Below are 24375 nucleotides of genomic sequence, written 5' to 3' on the forward strand. Positions count from 1 at the left end.
AGGGCGTCTGTTGCGGGGCGGGGTGTTTGGGCGAAAGAAAAGCGGAGCATAAACGGCGGCGGCGGCGGCTGCTTCGGTCTCGCAGAGCCAGCCGGGAGAGGCCTCGGGAGGGCGGATCCGGATCCGGAGCCCTCGCACTCGCGCTGCCTCCCCGCGGCGGCCGGAGGGACCCAGGGAGGGAGGGAGGGAGGTCCAGGCCGGCCCCGCCCCGCCCCGCCCCGCCCCGACCCGCCCCGCCCCGCCCCTCCCCCCCCCGACCCGCGGCGGCCATTTTGCGCCCTCCTCTCTGCGGCAGGCAGCGCGGCCTACACGGAGTCTCGGCGCCGTCCCCGGCCTGCTCGCCCGCCCGCCCGCCCGCCGCGTCCTGCTCCTGTCCCGCCCGCCGTTCCGAGCCGGTCTGCGGGGGGCTCCGTCGATGGCCAGCTTTCCCCCGACTGTCAACGAGAAGCTGCTCGGTGGGCGAGGCCGGGGGGGCGGCCGGGGGGGGTTGGAGGTTGGGGGCCCCCCGCGGCGGCGGCGGCGGCGAGCCGGTTGCCGAGGCGATTTCGGGGGGGGGGCTGGCGGGGGCGGGGGCGGCTGGGCTCGGGGCTCGGGAGGGGCGCGGCCTCGGGCGCCATCTTGCTCTCTGGCGCGGCGCCTGCCCGCCCGCCCCCCTCGGGGTCTCCCCGATTTCCCCCGCCCGCGAGAGACCGGAAGGGCCGAGGGGGGAGGGGGCTGGGGGGGGGCCAGGTTTCGGGTCTGTTTCGCCGTCCTTCGGGGCAGCTGAGGAGGAGGAGCGGCCCCCCCTCGGGCCCTGGCGGAAGGCGGCCCAGGCGGCGATTGCGGGCGCGGTCCGAGCCCCTCGGCTTGGGCTTGGGCTTGGGCTTGGGCTTGGGCTTGGGCTTGGGCTCTGCTCGGCGGGGCAGCCCGGGCCTTTGGCCGCGCGCGGCGACCCCCCTGAGCGCCGGTGCCGTCTCTTTAGGGAGGCCGCGTGCGGTGGGAGAGCTGCTGGCCCCGGTCCCGCCTTTCGACAAGAAGTGCGGCCGCGAAAACTGGAGGGTCGCCTTTGCGCCGGATGGCTCCTACTTCGCTTGGTCGCAAGGCCACCGCCTGGTGAAGCTGCTCCCCTGGACCCGCGACCTCCGGAAGCTGTGAGTAGCCGCCGCTTGGAACGAGTCCTCTGCGGTGTTTCCAATCCCGCATCCCCAGTTGGGACGCGGCGGTCTTGGCGTCGCAATTGGCATCGCTGGAACCGGGCAAAGGCTTCGTGAAACGGCTTGAATTTTACACAAGCGTGTGAGAGTTAAACTGAACTCATGAAGCCCCGTTCCTGGCCACGCCACCGCAGTGAGGGTGGACAAGCTTGGTCCAGGGCTGGAGACTTGGACTTGGGTCTCGGAGGGCCACTTTTTCCTTGGGCCTGCCTCTGTTCTTCACTTCGCCTGGTTAGAAATTATTCAAAGTTTGTTGTCTCTAGAAAGTGTGGGTTCTGTGGGGCCATTATTATTTTCATTAGCAGGATAAATAGCACTCATGACAAACTAGCTGATTTCCTTTGTAGAGAATGTTCTGTGTCAAGTAACCTATTGAACCTGTCATTTCAAGGCCTTGGTGAGAGACTTCTAAAATGTTGACCATTTTTCATTCCCCCCCCCCCCCCAGTTCAGCACATGGTATAAAAAATTTTGCAAACACAAGCCAATCAAGACTCTCAAGACAGAACAGCAATGGTGACCAGAAGACTAAGCCCCGTGAGCATTCAATAGATTGTGGTGACATTGTTTGGAGTCTTGCTTTTGGGTCTTCGGTGCCTGAAAAGCAGAGTCGCTGTGTGAATATAGAATGGCATCAGTTCAAGTTTGGACAAGACCAGCTTCTGTTGGCAACAGGCTTATCCAATGGACGTATCAAAATATGGGATGTCTATACAGGTAAAAAAAAAAGCTTTCTGGGGGAAACATGCACTTAATTTCATTCCAAAATGTTTAAGAGTTTAGCAACATGATCCATATTTCAGCCACTCATGATATGGTCGACTTGCATCAGATAAACAGAAAGGAGTAGAACCTCTGCATTGAGAGGCAGTATACTGAAGAGCAGTTGTGCGGGGTGGTGAAGTAATGGTGAAAGCTATATTTCTTTCATTTCCTGCCTCTGAGACTCCAGGAAGCATGTGGGTATCCTCTGTTGCAGTGGTCCGCAACGTTTTATAGGCTGTGGACCAGCGGCAGCAGGGAGGGCGATTGCCCGGCCGCATATGCGCCATGTGCGGCCAAAACGCGGAAGTGCAGCGCATGTGTGTTTTCGGCTGTGCATGGCGCATTGCGCGTGCGCGGCCCTGCTTCCCTCCCCCCCTCAGTAAGATGCTTGCCAGGCCGTGGGGAAAGGGAGCTGCGGCCCAGTGGTTGGGGACCATCACTCTGTTGGAAGTGGAGTGCTGGACCTTCAGTGTAGTCCAGCCATACCCTTTATTTTATTAGTTATCTTTACATTTATATCCTCCTGCTTCCGCCTCCCCCCCCCCCCATGGATTATTGCATTGTTCCCCTCTGCCAACTTGAGAAGGTTAGGCTGAGAGACTGACAGGCCCAAGGTCATCCGGTGAGCTTCCAGGGCAATATGGAATTCAAACCCTAGCTTGTAGGGCCTAATCCTGTGTCCTGACCACTGCTCCACATTGGGTAGTTTATTGGGCAGTGGTTTTACCCTGACTTGTACGTCTGTAGCATTCAGTCATAGAATACTGTGGGGTGGTAGGTGAATTTTTTCCAGGCCAGGATGGATTCTGAAGATTTTGGTGGGGGGATCACTTGGGCATGGAATTAGGGTCACTGTGGGTGGGCAGGCAGTAGTGAGTTCCTGCATTGTGCAAAGGGTTGGGCTAGATGGTCCTCAAGGAGTCATCCAGGCCATCTAGTCCAACCCTCTGCTCAGTGTAGGATCGGCGTAAAGCATCCATCGATGATAAACATTTTTGTAGCTGGCCCTTATACCAGACAGTCATAGAATGTGTTTGTTTTAAGCAAATAGTTTGGGTGCCTGAAGAGCATCTTTGCAGCGGTAATTTCTTCTAGACCGAGTGAAAATAGATCCCAGTTTCCTTGGAAGTGAAACTGGCAGCATCGAGACAGGTTAAGGCAGTGGTTCTCAACTTTCCTAATGCCATGACCCTTTAATATAGTTCCTCGTGTTGTGGTGATCCCAAACCATAAAAGTATTTCAGTTGCTACTTCATAACTTTTTAAAATTCTGCTACTGTTATGTATTGTAATGTAAAGATCTGATATGCCAGATATATTCATTGTTGCGAATTGAACATAATTACAGCATAGTGATTAATCACAGCAACAATACGTAATTAGATATTGTAAAATATTTCAAATTACAAATAAATGAAATTTTGTCTTGAAGCATGTTAACAGTCTTAATGTATGTGTAAATTAGGTGTTAAATCATGTTAAGGTTTGCAGGTTGCGATAGGACTGGGGGTTCACAGAGTCATTTGGACAAAGTTATTAGGTTGCCAATGTTGGGGAGGAGGGGGAAACGGATTGGGGTGGGTGATATAAGTGAGTGAGGAGCTTGAGGTGGTTGGTTTGGGATGGGTTGATTAGTTGGTGGAAATTAACTGTGTTGGGGTGGGTAATTGGGCAGAGGTATTTTCCTCTCCTTCCCTCCCCTCTGTTGTTGGCAGATTGATTCCCCCCTCCTTCCCTCCTTCCTTCCTCTTTTGTTCGGCAACAATGATTTTTTTTCCTTTTTCTCTTTCTTTTCCAGCCTACTCCCTCTTTACCGCCTTTTCTATTGCAGTATGCCAGCATTAGATTGTGGCCTGGTTTCCAGAGGGATCTCCCTCAGCTGACCCTTGGTCCCCCGCCCAACCCTCCCTCCCTGCCCCACAATAAATTGATTTTTGAATTGACCAATGGTTCCCTCCACCCAGTCCTCCTTTCCCACAATTAACTGATTTTTGCCCTTTACTCTTCTGTTTTGCTATTCCCCTCTGTTTTGCTGTGGGGTCTGGCTGTATTGCTTTGGGGTGCTGCTTTGAGGCAGTCCGGCTGGGTGAGTTGGGTTGAGCTGTGGTCGTGGGGGCGTAAGCCGGCCTGGGTCCTGCTGTACTCGCAGCCCGGTGCAGCGTCCTGGGTATGGTGTGCTGGTCAGGTGTGGGGCCAACAGCATCCTCATGTGGCCCCGATAAAATGTGGCGGCGTGCAGGTTCTCCTCGGTTATAGTAGCGTGTTGGACGTGGCAGCTCCTCGCGCCACCTGGATCTTGGACGCTGGACACTGACCGCCACGGTCCCTGCGTCAGCTGGACTCGCTGAGGCAATAGAGCAGTGGGGGGGGGGTTTCCAATGGACTTTGCCAACCCCTGTGAAAGTGTCGTTTTACCCTCAAAGGGGTCACGACGCACAGGCTGAGAACCGCTGCATTAAGGCATAAGGGGCCAGAAAATGTTTGTGTTGCTTATAGGAAAGCTTTTATCATGGTACTTCTCTAAAGGCTGTACAAGATATAAAGGTCTAAAGGCTGTACAAGATATGAAGCAAACATTAAAAAAAAGTTCAGGATCAAGGATTAAGTAAATAGAGTATTACCTAACTAGATTCAAAGCCCATTTATAAAAACGAGCTTTGAAAGGGGGAAGGGGAAGAGGATTGACAACAACTCTTTGAGTACGGTTCTCTAACCAATTCCCTATCCACCTAACTATCTGAAAATCCAGATTGCAGTCCTGCAATTTATCCATCTGAACATCATGGGGAACCTTGTCAAAAGCTTTACTAAAATCCAAGTAAATGACATCAACCGAATTTCCCCGATGCAGCAAACCTGTTACTTGGTCAAAAAAGGAAACCAGGTTGGTCTGGCAGGACCTGGCAGTCATCCATGCTGACTTCCTTGGATCACCAAATTGTCCTCCAGATGTTTGCAGATCGCTCCCTTTAATATCTGCTCCATTATCTTCCCCACAACAGAGGTCAGACTCACTGGTCTGTAGTTTCCCGGGTCATCCTTCCTCCCTTTTTTGAAGATCGGAATAACGTTTGCTCTCTTCCAGTCCCCCGGGACATCTCCAGTCCTTAAAGAGGTTCTGAAGATGATGGACAAGGGCTGTGCAAGTTCTCTGGAAAGTTCTTTGAGTACTCTCGGGTGCAGTTCATCCGGACCAGGGGATTTGAACTCATCCAGTGCAGCTAAATGCCTCTCGACAGCCTCTCTATCTATGTTAACCTGCCACCCAGACACTATCTCTTGGCTACTGCCATCTCTAGATGTGCCTAAACACTTTGACCTGTGGGAAAAAACAGATGTAAAATAGGCACTAAGCCTTTCTGCTTTCTCTGTATCTTTCGTTAGAGTTTGTCCATTCGCACCCAACAGTGGGCCTATTGCCTCCTTTACTTTACGTTTGCTCCTCACATAACTGAAAAATCTTTTCTTGTTACAATGGGCTTCCCTGGCCAATTTTAGCTCACTCTCAGCTTTGGCCTTTCTTACGATTGATCTACAGTGCCTAGTAACCTGTAGGTACTCTTCTTTAGAGCTCTGTCCTTCCCTCCATTTCCTGAACATTTTCCTTTTCTTTCTTAGTTCCACTTGAAATTCTGTGTTCATCCAAATAGGCTTCTTAGAGCTCCTGCAGTGTTTTCGTCTTTTTGGGATAGTCATTGATTGAGCATGCAATAGCTCTTGTTTGAGTAGCGCCCACCCTTCACATACTCCCTTCCCTTCCAGCATTCTCGTCCATGGTAGGACTCTCATCATGTCTCTGAGTTTATTAAAGTTTGCCCGACGAAAATCCAACATCCGCATCTGGCTACAAGATTCCTTGCCTCCCCATCTCAAAAGGAATTCTATGAGGACATGGTCACTTTCCCCTAGGGTCCCCACCTCCTTCACCTCATCCACCAACTCTTGCCTGTTGGTCAGTATTAAGTCCAGTATGGCTGAACCTCTTGTGGGTTCATCTACCATTTGATAAATGAAATTGTCAGCCAGGCAGGTCAGAAACTTGCATGACTGAGGACGCTTCGCAGAGTTTGTTTCCCAGCACACATCTGGGAAATTGAAGTCACCCATGATGACAAGGTCCTGCCGCTTGGATATTTTCTCAAGCTGCTCACAAAGTGGAGCATCCACATCCTCTCATTGGTCTACGTAGGTCACGTAGTCTTGTAGTCCAGGGCGGGCCAAGTGGCCATTGGGGAGGCTGTCTGCGCACGCCTCCCTATTGGCCACTTGGCCCCCGTGTGGCACTCAGAGGGGCCAATCAGGAGCCACTTTGCGGTTCCTGATTGGCCCCTCCGAGTTTTTATCATGAACAGGCCCTGCCCCTTTCTCCTCCCACTTATCCCTTAGAGCAGGGGTCCCCAACCCCCGGTCTGCGACCCGATCCCGGGCCGCAAAGGCCATCGGAGCGGACCGCCAGCGGCCGTGCCTGCCTCCCCCCCCTTCAGCGAGAGGGGGGGGAAGAGGCCGGCGCGGCAGCAACAGTAACGCGCATGCGCGGAACTGCTGCGCGTTTGCGCCCCCTGGTGGCCAAAACGTGCATGTGCGGCAACTCTGCGCATGCGTGTTAACGCCACCTGGTTCCGCGCATGCGCGTTTTGAGCAACTGCGGTAGCCGGGCCGCTGGCTCTCCCCCACCCCCGGAGGCGGTTCCCGACCAGATGAAGGTTGGGGACCGCTGCCTTAGAGCTTTATATATACCACTCCCGCAGAGCGGTTTACAGATATGTGTGTGTAATTAATTGTTTCCTAATCCAGTGGTCCCCAACCTGCGGGCTGCGGCCCGATGCCGGGCCGCGAAGGCCATGGCGCCGGGCAGCAGCTCCCTCCCTCCGCCCCCCCGTAGTAAAAAACTTCCCAGGCCGCAAGCTTGCGGCCCGGGAAGCTTCTTACTGCGGGAGGGCGGGGAGAGGGAATCAGGGCCAGCCGCGCCCGTGCGGGTGCAGCCCGATGCGTGGGTGCGGCCTGCGGGCACGGCCCGCAGTGCAGCCCGATGCGTGGGCGTGGCCCGCGCGGGCCGCGCCCCGATGCCCTGCCGGTCCCCATCCTCAGAAAGGTTGGGGACCACTGTCCTAATCCATCTGTATGTCTGTAAAATATTTATATCCTGCCTTTTGATCTCTGGATCTACAAGGTGACTCACAAAAGAGAATCTGCTGTCTCAGAGTAGAGAAAAACTGAACCAGCATGACACATAATTAGCAGAATGCATTACATTTTTATTCCACCTTCCCTCCAAGGAGCTTAGAGCAGTGAATGTGGTTCTTCCCTTCTCCGCTATATGGAAGCTACCCTTGGCACGTGTGAGTAGTTGATTACTGATTGCTACTGAGCCAAAGGCACCCAGTGATACAGCTGAGCAGGGATTTGAACCCAGGTCTTTCTAAAGTACTCCAACCTTGCTTCAGATATTAAACAAAGCAGGCCTTCTTAGGAAGGGTGCTCTGCATTCTGAGTGCCCCTACTGAAAGGGCCCTATTGTTAATTCTGCCAGAGGAACACAAAGTGTGATACTGGGAAGCCTGCACATTTGTTTGGGAGAATCTCATCCTTAAGATGATGGTATAAATAGGAGGCAAAAAAATCTTACTAGAATATGTCCTGGGGCCTGTATTGTTAATCATATATTTATAAATGATTTGGATTAGATGAGGAATTAGAGCGGGTACTTATTAAATTTGCAGATGCTTCTAAACTGGGAGGAGTAGCAAACACAACTGAAGACCGAATCAGAATACAGGATGATCTTGATAGGCTCGAGAACTGGGCTCAACTGAATAAAATCAAATACAATAAGGAGGAATGTAAAGTTCTGCATTTAGGTAGCAAAATCCATACACACCAATATAAGATGGGGGAGACTTGTCTTGGCAGTAGCATGTGTGAAAAGGATTTAAGAGTCTTAGTAGACCATACATTGAACATGAGTCAGCAGTGTGACTTGGTGGCTAAAAAGGCAAATGGGATTTTGGGCTGTATCAAATGGAGTATCGTGTCCAGATCACGGGCTTTACTCTGCTTTGGCCTCACTTGGCTCAGTTTTGGGCACCCCAGTTGAAGAGGGATGTTGACAAACGAGCGTGTCCAAAGGAGGGCAACAAAGATGGTGAGGGGTTTGGAGACCAAGACATATGAAGAAAGGTTGGGGGATGGAGCAGAATTTCTCTCTTGCCCTGGAGGGACGTACCAGAACCAATAGGATGAAATTAATTCTAAAGAAATTCTGTCTAAACATCTGGAAGAAGTTCCTGACAGAGCTGTTTCTCAGTGGAACAGGCTTCCTCGGGAGGTGATGGGTTCTCCCTGTGAACATTTTAAAATAGAGGCTGGATAGCCGTCTGACAGGCTGATTCTGTGAAGGTTCAAGGGGGTGACAGGATACAGTGGTTGAATGAAAGGTTTGTGAGTGTCCTGCATAGTGCAGGGGGTTGGACAAGATGACCCAGGAGGTCCCTTCCAACTCTATTATTCTATGAATAGTAATATTACATGGGGGGATTGCTATGCTTACTAGGAGCTAATTTTTCAAGTCTTCTGGTTGATACTGTGTTTCCAGAAGTCCTCAATCCAAGTAAATAATATGATGATTTCTAATCTTCACTTCATGGCATGATTTAATTTTGAAATATGTTCATCCAACAGGAAGGCTCCTCCTTAACCTAATGGACCATACTGAAGTTGTCAGAGACTTAACCTTTGCCCCTGATGGGAGCCTCATACTAGTGTCTGCCTCAAGAGACAAAACCCTAAGGGTGTGGGACCTAAAAGATGATGGTAAGCAACTGCCTCAGGCTTTGTGGTGGGACCAACAGGGCTGTGAAAGGGCCCTGGGGTTCCTGCTTGCTGCCTGTGTCCCATATCGCAAGTTCAAATAGAGTGCACTGAGAGGCATCCCAGATCCTGGTTTTCCTTGTCCATCAATCTATATGTGAGCCCAGACTCCTCCATATATTTTAGAATGGGCCTCTTCAGCCTTTGGCTGCCTGATCATCAAATCAGCTAACCCAATCAGATATGTAAATTCCTTTATTTTTTGTTCCCGCCGTTTCCATCCCCATGATGCATGTTTGATTATTCTTGCCTAACAAGCCACCTGTGATTTCAGATGAGGTCGGGCTTCTCAACAAGTTCCCTTTGGACATCAGCAGTGTTCTTACTTGTTAATCTTACGTACCACTCACTTTTCCCCCCCCAGGAAACATGATGAAAGTACTTAGAGGGCACCCGAACTGGGTTTATAGCTGTGCTTTTTCTCCAAACTCTTCCATTCTCTGCTCTGTGGGCGCCAGTAAAACAGTAGGTATCAAAGTTTCATGTTCCTCTCCCTGGCATACAATTATGAGCATAATCATCTTGAATCTTAAAATAATAGTCAGCTTATGCTTGCTGTCACGCTGTTATGATGGTGAGGATGCAAGGAAATTGCATGGTGGGAAAAAGCGATAAATGACCATAACACTTTGTACAATTGTCAGTCCCTGATCTGAGCCTTGCGCTGCTTTCAGTTCCAAGGAATTTGGATGAATCCATTGATGCAAAATCATTGTGCATATCTCCATCTGTTCCATGATTCTTGAATATTAAAGTGACCAATAATGTTTTCAAGGGAGGGTTTGTAGCACTACTTTGTGGCTCCTGAATTTTTCATGTTTTGTTGTCGGGGCAGAATGTAAGTTTAAGAAATAAATGTTCACTTCAGAATTTTCATTTTTCAAAATCAGTGCTGTGGGCTGGTAAACAATGTAAAATGCCACTCTTGGATCAAGTGAGAGTTACAAAGCAGCCCTTTTGTGTAGAATCTTTAGAAAAAGAGCAACATCCTGTTGAACTTGTGTAGAGCTGCATTCTACTTCACTGCTATGCTGTTGAAAGTTGTACCATTAAAGGCTATTAGCAAGCCAATAGTTACAGTACAGTGTAAGGAAGTGGGAGGGAAAGCAGTTAATCCTCAGTTTGAAGTCCTTGCATGCTTAGAAATAAGTTGGCATTGAAATCAGTGAGGTTTATTTCTGCCTAAATGGGTATAGGATTGACTTGCATCTTTTCGGTATAGTACTAAATTTCAGCTAGGAGTTTATACAAGGGTGGGCAACTTGTATTCACTGAGGCATATCTGTATGGAGTTGTTAGAATTGGAAACCTCATTTTGAAGCGAGTATCTAACTGTCACAGTTGCAATCATATCTGAAAATGTAATGATGGAAGTGGTGCAGTATCACGGGTGAGGGATAGAGATTAAACAAACAATTGCTGATCCCTGTCCCTTCCACACACAAAGAATTGGCTCTAGCTTTTTTTTTTTTAATTTGAGGGCAAACTGAGGGCAAAATGTCCAACCCAGTCATCAGGGGCCATGGAAAGAAACAGTGTGAAAAACTAGCGGCCAACCAATGAGAGGGGAGGTGCCTGGGGTGGCCTTCAGTGTCCAACAAGTTGCCCATCCTCTGGGGCTAGCAGGGAGCCCAGTTTAAAAGGCAGCAGGGGGCATAAAAGCAGCTCTCAGAGTTAATCTGATCTCTGTAATACTGTCCAGTTTAGAGGGGGGGGGAATCAGACGAGAGGGAGAAATACCAGTGAAATCCTTTGCAAAATAGAACAGATGTGGATGTATGCATTGCTCTTTTAGGCTGTGTGTTTTCCATAAGCTTCTTGCTTTCCCTGTCACAGGTGGTGGCAGCAATATTGGTGTGATTGAGGGTAAGCTGACACCACCCACACAAGCGCACAATGGTGTTTAGCTGGGCAGAAAGAGTGGCATCTCTGGCTACCAGGCTGGGGGCGAACTTTACCATAGGACGAAGTAACCCTTGCGTTCGGCTGCAGGGTGTACTGTACGTACGCAGGTGCTGGTTGATGTCCACTTTCTGCTTTTTTTCCCTTTCTTTTCTTTTTTATTTTTACGTTAGTAAACTCTCATTGACTCCTTTTAAACAAAATATATGTAGTCCATTCACATGGCGGTCTGGAGTCCTTTTAAGAAGCTGAGGCGAGTCAGACTATGTATCTGACTTCAACAAAATTTTGCTACAGTTAAAGTAAAGGAAATCACTAATACTGCTCTGGTGAAACCCTAAGTTGTTTTGCACATTTACATTTGCAGAGTCTTTTTAAAAATTATATCTACCAACTCTGCTCATTGCTGAGGCTCAGGGTGGCTTATAATATTTAAAAACTGAATGCTTAGACCTATATGCCAGAAAAGCACTTAAAGTGCAAACTTTTGCAGATACTGTGAAGTTTTGCAGATGCTGCTGTGACACACACGTAGTGAGTGGAAGGTTGACTTCCTTGCACATGCTTTAAACCAGTGCAGCATCGTTTAAAGTGTACGGCTGCATGTGAACTGTGCTGTAGCCATGCCTGCTTTTGTAATTTACTGATTTGCTGCTAAGATTTTTATTTTGAAAGCTGGTAAATTTATGTCATATGTTTATATAATATGTGTCTGTATATTATATAGATAGAAGAGGGAGAATTAAGCTTAAAAATGTAAAATTGTAGTAACATGTTTTAGTTTCTGTTTTTGCCAAAGACTTGTCCTTTGGCTGTGACAATTCTTTTTTGCTTGCAGTATCTGTTTCTCTTCCTAGGCTGACGGCGATCCAAGCCTATTGTAAACAAGTGGTCTTAAACTCACAGGGGATGCCACGGGAGTAACAATATGTTAACCTTACCTTTTTTCTGTCTGTATTTTTATAAATATGGTAGATAATTGGCAAAAAATGAGGAAATGTAATATAATAGTTAGCCCCATTTATTTTATATTTGTAGTTAAATATAACTAAAATTAATAGAGGTAGATTAAATGGTTAAAATCCCATTGACATATTCTTCACATATATTGACTTTATTTTGTAAAATTAACACTTAACAAGTTAGCATTTGCATGTGTGCTTTATTATAATTTATTAAACGGAGCAAGACACTGAGTGTATACCTTAATTGTAGTAATTCTTAATGCTTGGCTTAATTGTATTCCTAAACAAGACTAGCAACCAAATACCAAAGTTGTGGTGGGAGGGGAAGGGCACTTGAGAAGCCCTGTGGGGTGCATGAGCAGTGCTATAACAGATCCCTTTTTTAATTGCAGGTGTTGCTTTGGGATATGGATAAATACTTCCTCATCCGGAAACTGGAAGGTCATCATAATGATGTTGTAGCCTGCGAGTTTTCGCCTGACGGAGCTCTGCTGGCTACTGCATCATACGACACTCGCGTTTGTGTCTGGGACCCCTATATTGGAGTCATTTTGATGGCGTTTGGGTGAGTCTGGGAATGTGACTGAGGTGAAGGGACTCTGAAACTTGGCCTCCATGAGGCTTTTTTAGGTGTTGTACGGTAGCGTTCAAGTTGAGATAAATCATTCAGGACGTTAAGGTAATCCAATGGGTGGGGAATGAAGACCAACACTTGTCCTTTGTAAGCGGGAATGAAACTCTGTGCTGTATGTGTATGGGAACAGGGCCCTGAAATCTCCTTAAGTTGAAAAAAGTCCTGATCTCCTATGCAAGGCCTTGTAACAGTGTACTAAATAGACAATTGGGCTGAATGTCTGCTGTGAGTTCTTTTCCAAGCCTCTCGGCATATTCACATATTTCGTTCCACCTTCTTTCAAGGAGTTCAGAGTGGTTTATACCACTCTCCTCCATTTTGTCCTCACAACAACCCTGTGAGGTAGCTTGGGCTGAGGGAGAATGACTACCCCAAGGTCACCTAGTAAGCTTTTGTAGTTGTGTGTGGGAATTTGAACCTGGGTTTCTTCCTGGTTCCTTAACTGCTGCATCGTGCTTGTTCTGAGATCCGTGTGGGGCATGTGGACTGACCTCATGGCCCTTCTTGAGAATTTTCCTTCAACCCTTGCTGCTGCTCTGTTCTGCCTGGCAATGCCATATGCTTATATTGTTGAATCATTGTTCTTCTGAGCCTTGTTTCCTCAAATGGATAACTTCATTTGGGGTCTCAAACCACAATCTTTTCTGGCTGTGCCCCGTGCCATTTTCTTGAGAGCCAGTTTGGTGTAGTGGTTAAGATTGTGGACTTCTAATCTGTCATGCCAGGTTCGATTCTGCGCTCCCCCACCCAGCCAGCTGGGTGACCTTGGGCTCGCCACGGCACTGAAAACTGTTCTGACCGGGCAGTGATATAAGGGGTCTCTCAGCCTCACCCACCTCACAGGGTGTCTGTTGTGGGGAGAGGAAGGGGAAGGCGACTGTAAGCCACTTTGAGCCTCCTTTGGGTAGAGAAAAGCGGCATATAAGAACCAGCTCTTCTTTCTCCTTCAGTAATCTCAGGGCTCTCTCAGCCTCATCTCCCTCACAGGGTGTCTGTGGTGGGGAGAGGAATGGGAAGGCGACTGTAAGCCGCTTTGAGCCTCCTTTGGGTAGAGAAAAGCGGCATATAAGAACCAACTCTTCTTCTTCTGCTGCTGTTTGAATTTGCTTCCTTTAGTTTATAAAATGAACTCTGCCAGCATGGCATTGGATTTGAATTCCAGACTAACTCTTTTTCAGCTTTTGGAGATGGGACTTGGTATCATTGAGTGCCTTTTTCTTTGTTCTTGGTAGCCCTATCTCCTTTTTGCTTTGCTAATGATTACATAAAAAATAAATGCCTATAACAAATCTATATAGTGACATAGTGTTTTTGCTCCTCAGGCACCTGTTTCCTGCTCCTTCTCCAATATTTGCGGGGGGAGCAAATGACCGATGGGTCAGAGCTGTGTCTTTTAGCCACGATGGACTCCACATTGCATCTGTTGCTGATGATAAGTACGTATGTCCAAGGGAGTTGAATTCCTTAGGGTCTTGTGGCAGAGAAAAACAAGGTACCTCTTTAAATGCCCAACAGTGATTGGTTTAAGCAGATGAGGGGAGTAGATTAGTTGAGTGTAGGGTTCTAGTGCCTTGACTTAGATAGCCCTGGCTATATTTGGATGGGAGACCTACATGGCATACCAGAGTCTCTTGCCTTGAAAAACCGTCAGCTGTGATTTGATGGCAAAACGAGGGTTATATTAACTGTGGATTTGTTCAGGAGGGGGTTTTCCTAAAGGGAAAGTATCATTATCATATTTATATCATCTAACTTCTGCATTTTTGTCTAATATGTAATCCTCCTTGAGGGTCTGGACTATAAATAGATTAAAGTTGATTAAAAGATTAGGGGATTAGAAAACAGAATTATTACTCTGACCCAAAGTAAGGAAGGGGAGGAGTTCATAGACCAGAGCCCTGCAACTCGGAATAAAGAAAATACAACCAGTCCTGAAGAGGATAAGGAGATTGACCACAATAGGGAGCCTCTGCAGACAGTTCGGAAAAAGACTCAACGGCGAAGAGCGAGACAGTTCTCGGGGCCTTTGGAGCTCCAGAATAGATTTCAGGCCCTTGCAGAGGAGGTGCAAGGGTCAACAAGGGAAGAGGTTCCAAGACAAAGTCTAAGACAAAGGGAAGAGGCCACGGGGACAGAAGGAAATGGAGTAGAGAAGAAAAAAAAAGGAGCGTACTGGTAATTGGAGACTCCCTGCTAAGAGGAATGGATCGCCATGTGGCTGGGCCCGACCCCCTAACCCGAGAGGTGTGTTGCTTGCCAGGGGCGAAAATTACAGATGTTTCAGAACAGCTGCCCAAACTCCTCAAATCTACGGATCGCTACCCATTTGTGATGGTCCATGTGGGAACGAATGACATGTCCCTTAATACCATGCTCCTATTAAAAAAGACTATCAAGATCTGGGGAGGAAGCTCAAGCAAATGGGGGCACAAGTGGTATTCTCTTCAATCTTGCCTGTCAAGGGAAGAGGAAGATAATGGAGGTGAATCAGTGGCTGCGTAGTTGGTGCCGGCAGGAGAGATATGGTTTCTGGGACCATGGGATAGGCTTTCTTGAGGAAGGCCTACTAGCACCTGATGGACTGCACTTATCGAAACTGGGGAAGAATGTGTTTGGCAGGAACCTGGGGAGATTCATCAGGAGAGCTTTAAACTTAAACCACTAGGGGAAGGAGACGATCAACATAGGGAGTGTATGGAGGGTAAATGATCGGAGGCAGCCCAACCGGCAAGGCCAGCTCATAGGGAACCAAAAGTAAAATGATTCAGATGTCTTTATACTAACGCCTGAAGCATGGGCAATAAAAAGGAAGAGCTGGAACTTCTCATGCTGATGGAAAGGTATGATCTAGTAGGCATCACAGAAACTTGGTGGAATGATTCTCATGACTGGAATGTAATGGTGGATGGATATGAACTGTTCAGAAAAAACAGAATAGATCGAAGAGGTGGAGGAGTGGCACTGTATGTGAGGAAAGGGCTTACCTGTCAGGAAATTCTAGTGAAGGAGAGCATATCTACAGTGGAAAGCATCTGGGTGAAAATAAGCAAGGGGAAAACAAACAGTGTGGTGGTTGGTGTCTGCTACCAACCGCCTGACCAACGAGAGGATGTGGATGCTGCACTTTGTGAACAGCTTGAGAAAATATCCAAACGGCAGGACCTTGTCATCATGGGTGACTTCAATTTCCCAGATGTGTGCTGGGAAACAAACTCTGCGAAGCGTCCTCAGTCATGCAACTTTCTGACCTGCCTGGCTGAGAAATGGTAGATGAACTCACAAGAGGTTCAGCCATACTGGACTTAATACTGACCAACAGGCAAGAGTTGGTGGATGAGTTGAAGGAGGTGGGGACCCTAGGGGGAAGTGACCATGTCCTCATAGAATTCCTTTTGAGATGGGGAGCCAAGGAAGCTTGTAGCCAGACGCAGATGTTGGATTTTCGTAGGGCAAACTTTAATAAACTCAGAGACATGATGAGTGTCATACCATGGACGAGAATGCTGGAAGGGAAGGGAGCATGTGAAGGGTGGGCGCTACTCAAACAAGAGCTATTGCATGCTCAATCAATGACTATTCCAGAAATACGAAAACACTGCAGGAGCTCTAAGAAGCCTATTTGGATGAACAGAGAACTTCATGAGGAACTAAGAAAGAAAAGTAAAAAGTTCAGGAAATGGAGGGAAGGACAGAGCTCTAAAGAAGAGTACCTACAGGTTACTAGGCACTGTAGATCAATCATCAGAAAGGCCAAAGCTGAGAGTGAGCTAAGATTGGCCAGGGAAGCCCATTGTAACAAGAAAAGATTTTTCAGTTATGTGAGGAGCAAACGTAAAGTAAAGGAGGCAATAGGCCCACTGTTGGGTGCGGATGGACAATCTCTTAACGGAAGATGCAGAGAAAGCAGAAAGGCTTAGTGCCTATTTTACATCTGTTTTTTCCCACAGGTCAAGGTGTTTAGGCACATCTAGAGATGGCCGTAGCCAAAGGATAGTGTCTGGGTGACAGGTTAACATGGATAGAGAGGTTGTTGAGAGACTTTTAGCTGCACTGGATGAGTTCAAATCCCCTGGTCCGGATGAAATGCACCCGAGTGCTCAAAGAACTTTCCAGAGATCTTGCACAGCCCTTGTCCATCATCTTCGGAACCTCTTTTAAGGACTCCCTTAATATCTGCTCCATTATCTTACCCACAACAGAGGTCAGACTCACTGGTCTGTAGTTTCCCGGGTCATCCTTCCTCCCTTTTTTGAAGATCAGAATAACGTTTGCTCTCTTCCAGTCCTCCGGGACATCTCCAGTCCTTAAAGAGGTCCTGAAGATGATGGACAAGGGTTGTGCAAATTCTCTGGAAAGTTCTTTGAGCACTCTCGGGTGCATTTCATCCGAACCAGGGGATTTGAACTCATCCAGTGCAGCTAAATGCCTCTCGACAACCTCTCTGTCCATGCCAGCCTGCCACCAGACACTATCTCTTGGCTACTGCCATCCCTAGATATGCCTAAACCTTTTGACCTGTGGGAAAAAACAGATGTAATATAGGCTCTGAGCCTTTCTGCTTTCTCTGCATCCTCCGTTAGAGTTTGTCCATCCGCACCCAACAGTGGGCCTATTGCCTCCTTTACGTTTGCTCCTCACATAACTGAAAAATCTTTTCTTGTTACAGTGGGCTTTCCTGGCCAATCTTAGCTCACTCCCAGCTTTGGCCTTTCTGATGATTGATCTACAGTGCCTAGTAACCTGTAGGTACTCTTCTTTAGAGCTCTGTCCTTCCCTCCATTTCCTGAACATTTCCCTTTTCTTTCTTAGTTCCTCTTGAAGTTCTCTGTTCATCCAAATAGGCTTCTTAGAGCTTATCCATTATTTGCTTTAAAATATTTTTTTTCAATTTCAAGTAAGTTCACAGCTAATTATAAAATGATAAAAACGGCAAACAGAACAAACAAGCCTGGAAGGACGGCATAGGCATGGGCTTTCCAGTTAGAATTTCCCCACAAAAAAGGCCCTGTCTGTGAGCATCCAGAAGGGCTTTGTGAAGGAGGTCAAGCTGTTCTGTGACACCTGTTGAGGCTGTTCCTTTTTGAATGAACCATGAATTTGGTAGGAAGTATAGGAGCTGCATGAGCACTGGCAGCTTCACTTCCTAGTTCTGTTCTTGCAGGTTGGTGCGATTCTGGAGAATTGATGAAGACTATCCTGTGCAAGTTGCACCATTGAGCAACGGGCTTTGCTGTGCCTTCTCTACTGATGGCAGTGTTTTAGCTGCTGGGTAAGTAGTGGTTTCTTAAAAACAAAAAACACTTTTGTTTAGTTTGGAGTTCCAATAAAGTTCTGTTGAGTTTTCATGGCTGTAGGTTTCTTCAGTTGTCCAGAAAACACATTCTCTGGCATTTATAGTAAGGCAAACAAGTGAATCCGACAAGTACATCTGTTGACCCCGACGGTCTGTCATGTGCCTGCTCACCTTGGCTGCAACACATGCACACACACTCACACAACGCACACTTCCAGCTCAGGGTGCTGATGGAGCATGATGTGGTGTAAAGTGAGCCTTCATGCTCATTCTGGTGTCCTGAGGAGAGGTTCCCACCGTGCCCTTTTAAGGCAAGAATGTGGACCCACCAAGTACCTTGTTAGAACCGGGGTGCAATAGAGCAAGTACAGCGTAAAACCACTTCCCTCGCGCGGCCTCACGGGAGAGGTTAAAAGGAAGAAAAACAAATCAGGCAGATAGTAGGATGTTCAAGGCCACAAGGGTGGGGGGGGGGGGAGGTTTGAAAGGGGAAAGGAAGGGAAGGAAGCTAGGTGTAATAAACACTCTGTAGTAAATACACAGCAAACTAGATCTACACATAAAATAGAATCAGAACAAATGACAGAAGCACAGCATTCTGACTATGGCATGACTACTGTGTGTTTTTTGGCAAAAAACGGTGTGTTTTTTGGCATAAAAGAGCACCCAAAGTAGCTTAGGGAGGATTAACTGGGGCATAACCATGGCCGAAAATACTAAATTAGCAAGATGGCAAGGTGATATTCATCTTAACCCAAGGACTTGCTTCCTCCCCCCCCTCCCCCCCACCATCCTCAACTGCAGACCAGGAGAGACCAAGTATGCTTTGCTGGAAGGCGGTTATTCTCTGAAGTTACCAGCTGACCAGCATGCCAAAGCTGAGCTGGTTGGGGTCCCTGCTTGGAAAGGAAGCCTCTGAGGGGCTCCGCTGCTTGCTGGACTCAGCTGGTTGATTTGCTTGTTGACCTTACAGTCCATAGAAGCATAAAATAATAAAGGTGGAAGGGATCTCCAGGGTCATTTAGTCGAACCTCCTGCACAAGGCAGGAATTCAAAACTGCCTGCCCGCCCATAGTGACCCCAAATTTCATGCCCAAGTGATTCCCCCCCCCCAAAAAAATCTTCAGAATCCAGCCTGGCCTGGAAGGAAATCGTCTACCATCCCACAGGTTCCAGGCTCTTTGTTACGAGGGCAGAAGGTGCTAATATATTTTTGAATTTGTTAAACATTTATCAAATGACTAGGAAAAGAGCCCATTGTAATTCCAATACAATGGGCGCTAGAATGGGAAGGGAAGGGTAGCAAGCAGAAAGGGCAGCAAGCAGAAAAGGAGCGAACCTTACTGGAGCCGTCGTTGAGGGCTGGCGGGCGGCGGCGGCAGCTGGCTGGCGGCTGGCTTGCGTTGTTGGCGGCTGGCTGGCAGCGGCGGCGGCCATTTTTGGAGGTCCGTGGGAAGAACGGACGGGGGCTCCCTGGGCGGCGGCCTGACACGGTGAGAGGCGCGAAGCCGCCGTCCGTCAGGCCGCCGCCCAGGGAGCCCCGAGCGGCCGGCCAGCGTGCGGCTGCCGGGGACTCAGTAGCCGGCGGCCTGATGCGGCGGGAGGCGCTTCGCGCCTCCGGCCGCGTCAGGCCGCCGGGCAGGGACCACCCGCCAGCCGCGCTGCGTGCGGCTGGCGGGTGCTCCCTTGCCAGCGGCCTGACCCCTCGGGAGGCGCTTCGCGCCTCCCAAGGCGTCAGGCCGCCAGCCAAGGAGCAACTGTGAGCCGCGCTGTGCGCGGCTCGCAGTTGCTCCGGCAAGGAATTGGAGGGACCAATCGGCAGGCGCTTTGCGCCTGCCCATTGGTCCCTCCAATAGTCTGTCCGGGGGAAGGGGCCAATCGGCACCCTTCCTCATCCCGGACACAGCCCGCCTTCCAAGGGCTTACTGTTTTATTTAGTCCGTGGCGCCCGCGGCGCCACGGGCGGTGTACAGATATGACCAGATCAGATACATTTATTTCAGTCAACCACCAGTACAAAATACAAAATAGTAAAACACTGTATGAGATTGATAAAAAGTTCTGAAATACTTCATGTGTTCAATAGATCTGTCCTAACCCTTCTACGTATTTAGCCAGGCACTTCTACATTTAATTGCTAATCCTTTAATTTGGCTTGTCTTGAAGTGGCCCTTAAGTCAATAAAGATGGAATACAGTAATTTCTGATGCAATTGGTTATAAATACAGTAATCAAAAATCACATGTTCGGTGTTCTCAGTGTTACCGTCCTGGCATAAGCAAGTTCGTTCCTGGGGTGGAAGCTTATTATATTTTCCCTCTACCCATGCTGAAGGGAGAGCATTATAGCGCAATAATGTAAATGCCCTTCTAAATTCAGAGTTGTCAATATTAGAAAGGTAGGACATAAGAGATAATCTATTTAGAAGAGAGGTATCATACAGTGGGTTATTGATTCTGTTCAAATCATGCTGTCTTTCCACATCCTGTATTCTTTGCTTTACCAATTCTTTGGCATGGTCAAAACCCAAAGAGAGCAGAAATAGTTGGGATAGACCATAAAATCCTAACTTCCTGTTAATGGCCTGTACCCATGGAGCAGTAAATGCATCAAATAATATTAGGTAGGATAGACCCCTGGGAAGGAAGATCAGCCTTAGCCAATACAATATTGCAGCTGAACATAAGCTTGCCTCGACCGGGGTCAAACCTGACTCCACACACAGTGCAGCATTAGGGACAATTGGGGGGAGTTGCAGAAGATTTGTCAAAAATTTGGTTTGGACTCTCACCAGGCAAATTGTATTGGCAGTGATTGTCACCAGGGGCTTAGTTTTGAATATTTTAAGAGCTGCTGGGACATTCCAACCTCCTTTGTTCTAATAGAACTTTAGTGTGGCACCTGCACTTTTTTGCACATTCAGAGCAATATGGGCTACCTGAGAGTTCATAGATCCTGAAGCTTGAAATATGACACCTAGATATTTATATAACTTGTAGTTGTACAAGTAGCATTTAGGCGCTCCAAGTGTTTCTTAAGTTTCTTTGAAAAGACAACTATTTTTGTCTTGGAATGATTTACTTCAAGGCAGTTTTCATTACAGTAATCCATGTCTATCTTTTTTTCCAGACATACATTGAATACAAATTATATTAATTGGCAAGTGGTTACGTCACCTGGGATGTGTCACTTTTAAAACTCTGTTATTACAAAACACTATTAAATCAACATATATAACGGTATACCCAATATACTTTATAGCCAAGTTATAGAAAAATAGTTACTCCAGTGTTCTACCCTCCAATCCTGCAGTGCCTCCTTGATGTTCTAACTTTACTCCGCTTCACTTCTTCAACCCTTCTTGTCTGCAGCGTTTCAACAGCAACAGATGGGGGGCTTGTCTAGGTTATCTGCACCTGCACCTTAACCTGTCAGGCACCCCTAGAAGCAAAAAGAGATAAAGGTGTGTTAGGTGTGGTTTGAGAGCACAAAAGGAGAAAAAAAGAGGGTGGGGGGGGGGAAAGTAAATCATGGGCTAAAAAATTGCCAAAAAGAGGGTTTAAAAAGAAAAAGAATAATAATAGAAAGAAAGGTGATTAAAAAATAGAATAAAAATGATTTAAAAAAACAATGTGCTAGAAATACCAGCAACCAAAAGGAAAAGAAAAGAAAAGAAAAGAAAAAGGAGTGTGTGCTTTAGTCCACCAGATGGCAGCAGAGTCTTGATAGAATCTCTCCGTATAAAACTTGTATTCAGAAGAAACAGCTCTGGTGGTATACCCGTGAGAGGATTCAGAGTCCTAAGGAATCAGCCAGAGAAAAAGAAAGACGGAACAAAACAGAGCAAAAAAAAAGACCAGAGATAAAAATGGCACTCCAGATAGACTTTTGCCTCTTTGCATACTCTAGTCCCTGAAGCTGTCAATGGGAAACCGAAACTATTTTCTTCACCAGCTGTCGTTCGTCGCTTTAATGACCTGTTGAAGCTTTCCCAAGCCTGAGTTCTCGTTCTGGCAAGCAGCTCTCGCGAGATCCTTGTATCTGCGTTTCAATCTCCAGTTTATAAACAGTGGCGAGGGGATGTTCTGGTTGTATTAGCCCCTTTTCTACCTCCTCTCATCTTCCTGTCACTCTAGCTTGCTTAAATTAAAGAAAGCAGCTTTCCACGCCGAGAGTTTGTTCCAGGGGAGGAGGTTCCGGGGGAAACCCCACTCACTGTTTGTAGGCTCGATCTGATGTCTGCCAGTTGTTTTCACTCCGGAGTTGTGGTGAGTCGAAAGTCTTGCAGGGAAATATCCAATTAGCTTTGTAGATTAAAATAAAGAGCTTTGTAGATTACAGAGCTGAAGAGAGAGAAAAAAGTTTTAAAATGGCGTGCGGCACTTGCTGGACTCTGTGCACACTGAGCTTGTGTTCCATGGGATATTAATTTCCCTGCGGAACAGAGAGGCCCCAGAGATTCACAAGGAATTCCTGGGTAGATAGTGGGTGGGTTAGTGTACCCAAAACCCGATTCTGTCAATCACAGCAGCGATTGACCCTCAGTGGAACAGGAGCTTGAAGTATTCGAGCTATCCAAGTGCCATTCGAGCTATCCAAGTGCCCATCGACTCAACAACTATGCTTTCTAACCATATTCTGCATGATTGCACCACTTCTGGGGCTTCTGAAAGCCTGAATATGGAGGTTTCTCAATGGTAAAAAAGTTGAGAAAGGCAAAAAAAAATGTAGTTCTATTAAAGCTTTTGTTTATCAAGAGACCACCTTCTCAGAGGGCTAAATAGGAGAATGGAGAAGGAAATGTTGCAGGCAGCTGGTGTGAAACAAGGTCCAGTGAAAAGTGAAGTAAGAGATACGTCTGCCCCACTGCAACAGAGTGGAAGGAGCATCAGATCAATGCAGAATGGAGTGAAACAAACTCGATAATAACTAATCTGTGCCCGACATGTATCTCATTCGGTGTGTCTTTGTTTCCTTTGTGCACAGGACGCAAGAGGGAAGTGTGTCCTTCTGGGCCACTCCCAGGCATGTCTCCAGCCTCCAGCACTTGTGTCGCATGGCAGTCAGGAGAGTGATGCCCACCAGCCAGGTCAAGGCCTTGCCTGTTCCTTCCACAGTAGTGGCTTTTCTGTCCTACCGTTCTTAGAAAGGGAACGGAGGGAAGAGGTGGCATCTGCATCTGAGAAGACAATACCAAACTCTTACACCGCTTTGAACAACATTTGATCATTTTTCCATTTACAGAAATTAGAAAAATCCTGAACTCTCACCATATGGAGATTTTAAAGAAGTTATTTATATAGAAATATAGAAAATAGGAGATAGAAATATTCAGACAATTTTTTAACTTGCCTACTGTGAAAGACCTGTATATAATTAAGTGTAAGCTGCACTTGCTGTCTGTGTATATCTTTTGTGAATGCTTTCCTGATGTAGTATGCAGTGATGTGTGTGTGTGTGCATAAAAACAGTGTATTTCTGGAGCCTCCAGACACTATGGTGCTGTGTAAAGGGGAATGAAAGCTCTGGAACCAGGAGTGACACCAGGGCAGGTGTTGAGAAAGCCCATTTGTGCTGAGCTTGAAAAAAATGACCTCCACAGAGTGTAAGGAAATGGCAGATGGGTTAAAGGGTTACAGAACATGCATTGATTTAATAAGCAGGTATGTTATCTTCAAAAAGGGCTTGATTCTGAAGCAATGTGAAAGGTTAAGTTTTTCTGTGCGATTTTTGAAGGAAAATTTCTCTCGGCCTTTAAAATCCAGCCACTGTATTCCTGCCTGACAACTTTTTAAATATGTGAACATCTAACAGTGCTAGACTATTTTCAGTATTCTACCTTGCAAAGCTGATGCTGGGTGAACTACCAAAGAGGAGGTATTCCGGTTTTTCTGTCGCCTTCTGTTTATCTGTTCCTACAGATACAAAGAATGTATGCATTACTTAAAAATGCCTGATTATATATATTTTGAACTTTTTATATTAAAGAAATGTACCAAAAATCTATCTGTTGGTGTACTAGTTACTTTTCAAGTTGCATTATTGGAAAATTAGTATGGGTTGGAAGAATGGGGTGAAAGGGGGAATAATTGACAACAGTGTGGTGTGTAACTGGCTCCTGCAAACTACTGAACAAATCACCAGTTCACAGAAAAAGTTGCTGGTCATGTGTACTATTGCAAGTTATTTACTAAACGTAGCAATCTTGAGTGAATTAATCAATTTTCCTGTAGGTCAGCCTTTTCAAAATTTTGACCGGAGTAACCCCTGAAAATTTTTGCAGACTTCAGTACCACTGGGGCAGAAATACCACCCATTCCAAAGCAGTCCCAACAGCTTTCTCCGCTGGGCTGAGCCCCCCCCCCCCACACACACACACACACACACTCATAGCTTGGGGAAAAAATCCCACTATCAATAAACCTAAGAGGACTTTAGCCTCCACAAACAGGTTGACTACGAAAGAGGAGCTTTTTATGGCCAAGACCTGTCCCACCCCCTCCAGGGCTATCATTGACCATTTTGGGAGGTGGCAGGTTGACATGCTAAAGTAAGGTAAAAGCCACCTCAGGTACTTTATAAAATTGTGCCTGTGCTCCCAATGATGTGTTGAATGTTCCAAAGCCTCTGATTGGGGGATATGCACCCAATAGGGATATGACACACCCTCACCTGACTATTCACCAGTCTTCCCTTGGAAAAGAGTGAAAAGTGGAGTACCCCAAGGATCTGTCCAGGGGCCTGTGTTGTTCAACA

General features: G+C 47.2%; 1 protein-coding gene across 1 annotated transcript; it reads left to right on the forward strand.

Annotated features, from left to right (window-relative positions):
* The first annotated feature begins 262 nt into the window (after positions 1 to 262).
* WSB1 (WD repeat and SOCS box containing 1) lies at positions 263 to 23625 on the forward strand. Its single transcript, XM_077311871.1, has 9 exons — positions 263 to 455; positions 962 to 1130; positions 1642 to 1910; positions 8637 to 8768; positions 9190 to 9290; positions 12085 to 12257; positions 13649 to 13762; positions 17488 to 17595; positions 22606 to 23625. The coding sequence occupies exons 1-9, from the start codon at positions 416 to 418 to the stop codon at positions 22763 to 22765; spliced, it is 1266 nt and encodes a 421-aa protein (XP_077167986.1). The 5' UTR covers positions 263 to 415; the 3' UTR covers positions 22766 to 23625.
* Positions 23626 to 24375: the final 750 nt, after the last annotated feature.

Source organism: Paroedura picta, chromosome 15 (genome assembly GCF_049243985.1).
Source record: "Paroedura picta isolate Pp20150507F chromosome 15, Ppicta_v3.0, whole genome shotgun sequence".
NCBI lineage: Eukaryota > Metazoa > Chordata > Lepidosauria > Squamata > Gekkonidae > Paroedura > Paroedura picta.

Excerpts from the sequence above, each read along its gene's own strand:
- WSB1 (XM_077311871.1), top strand. The coding sequence starts at position 416 with ATGGCCAGCTTTCCCCCGACTGTCAACGAGAAGCTGCTCG. Across the intron at positions 1,911-8,636 it reads AATATGGGATGTCTATACAG|GAAGGCTCCTCCTTAACCTA; the intron begins GTAAAAAAAAAA and ends TTCATCCAACAG. Across the intron at positions 13,763-17,487 it reads GCATCTGTTGCTGATGATAA|GTTGGTGCGATTCTGGAGAA; the intron begins GTACGTATGTCC and ends CTGTTCTTGCAG.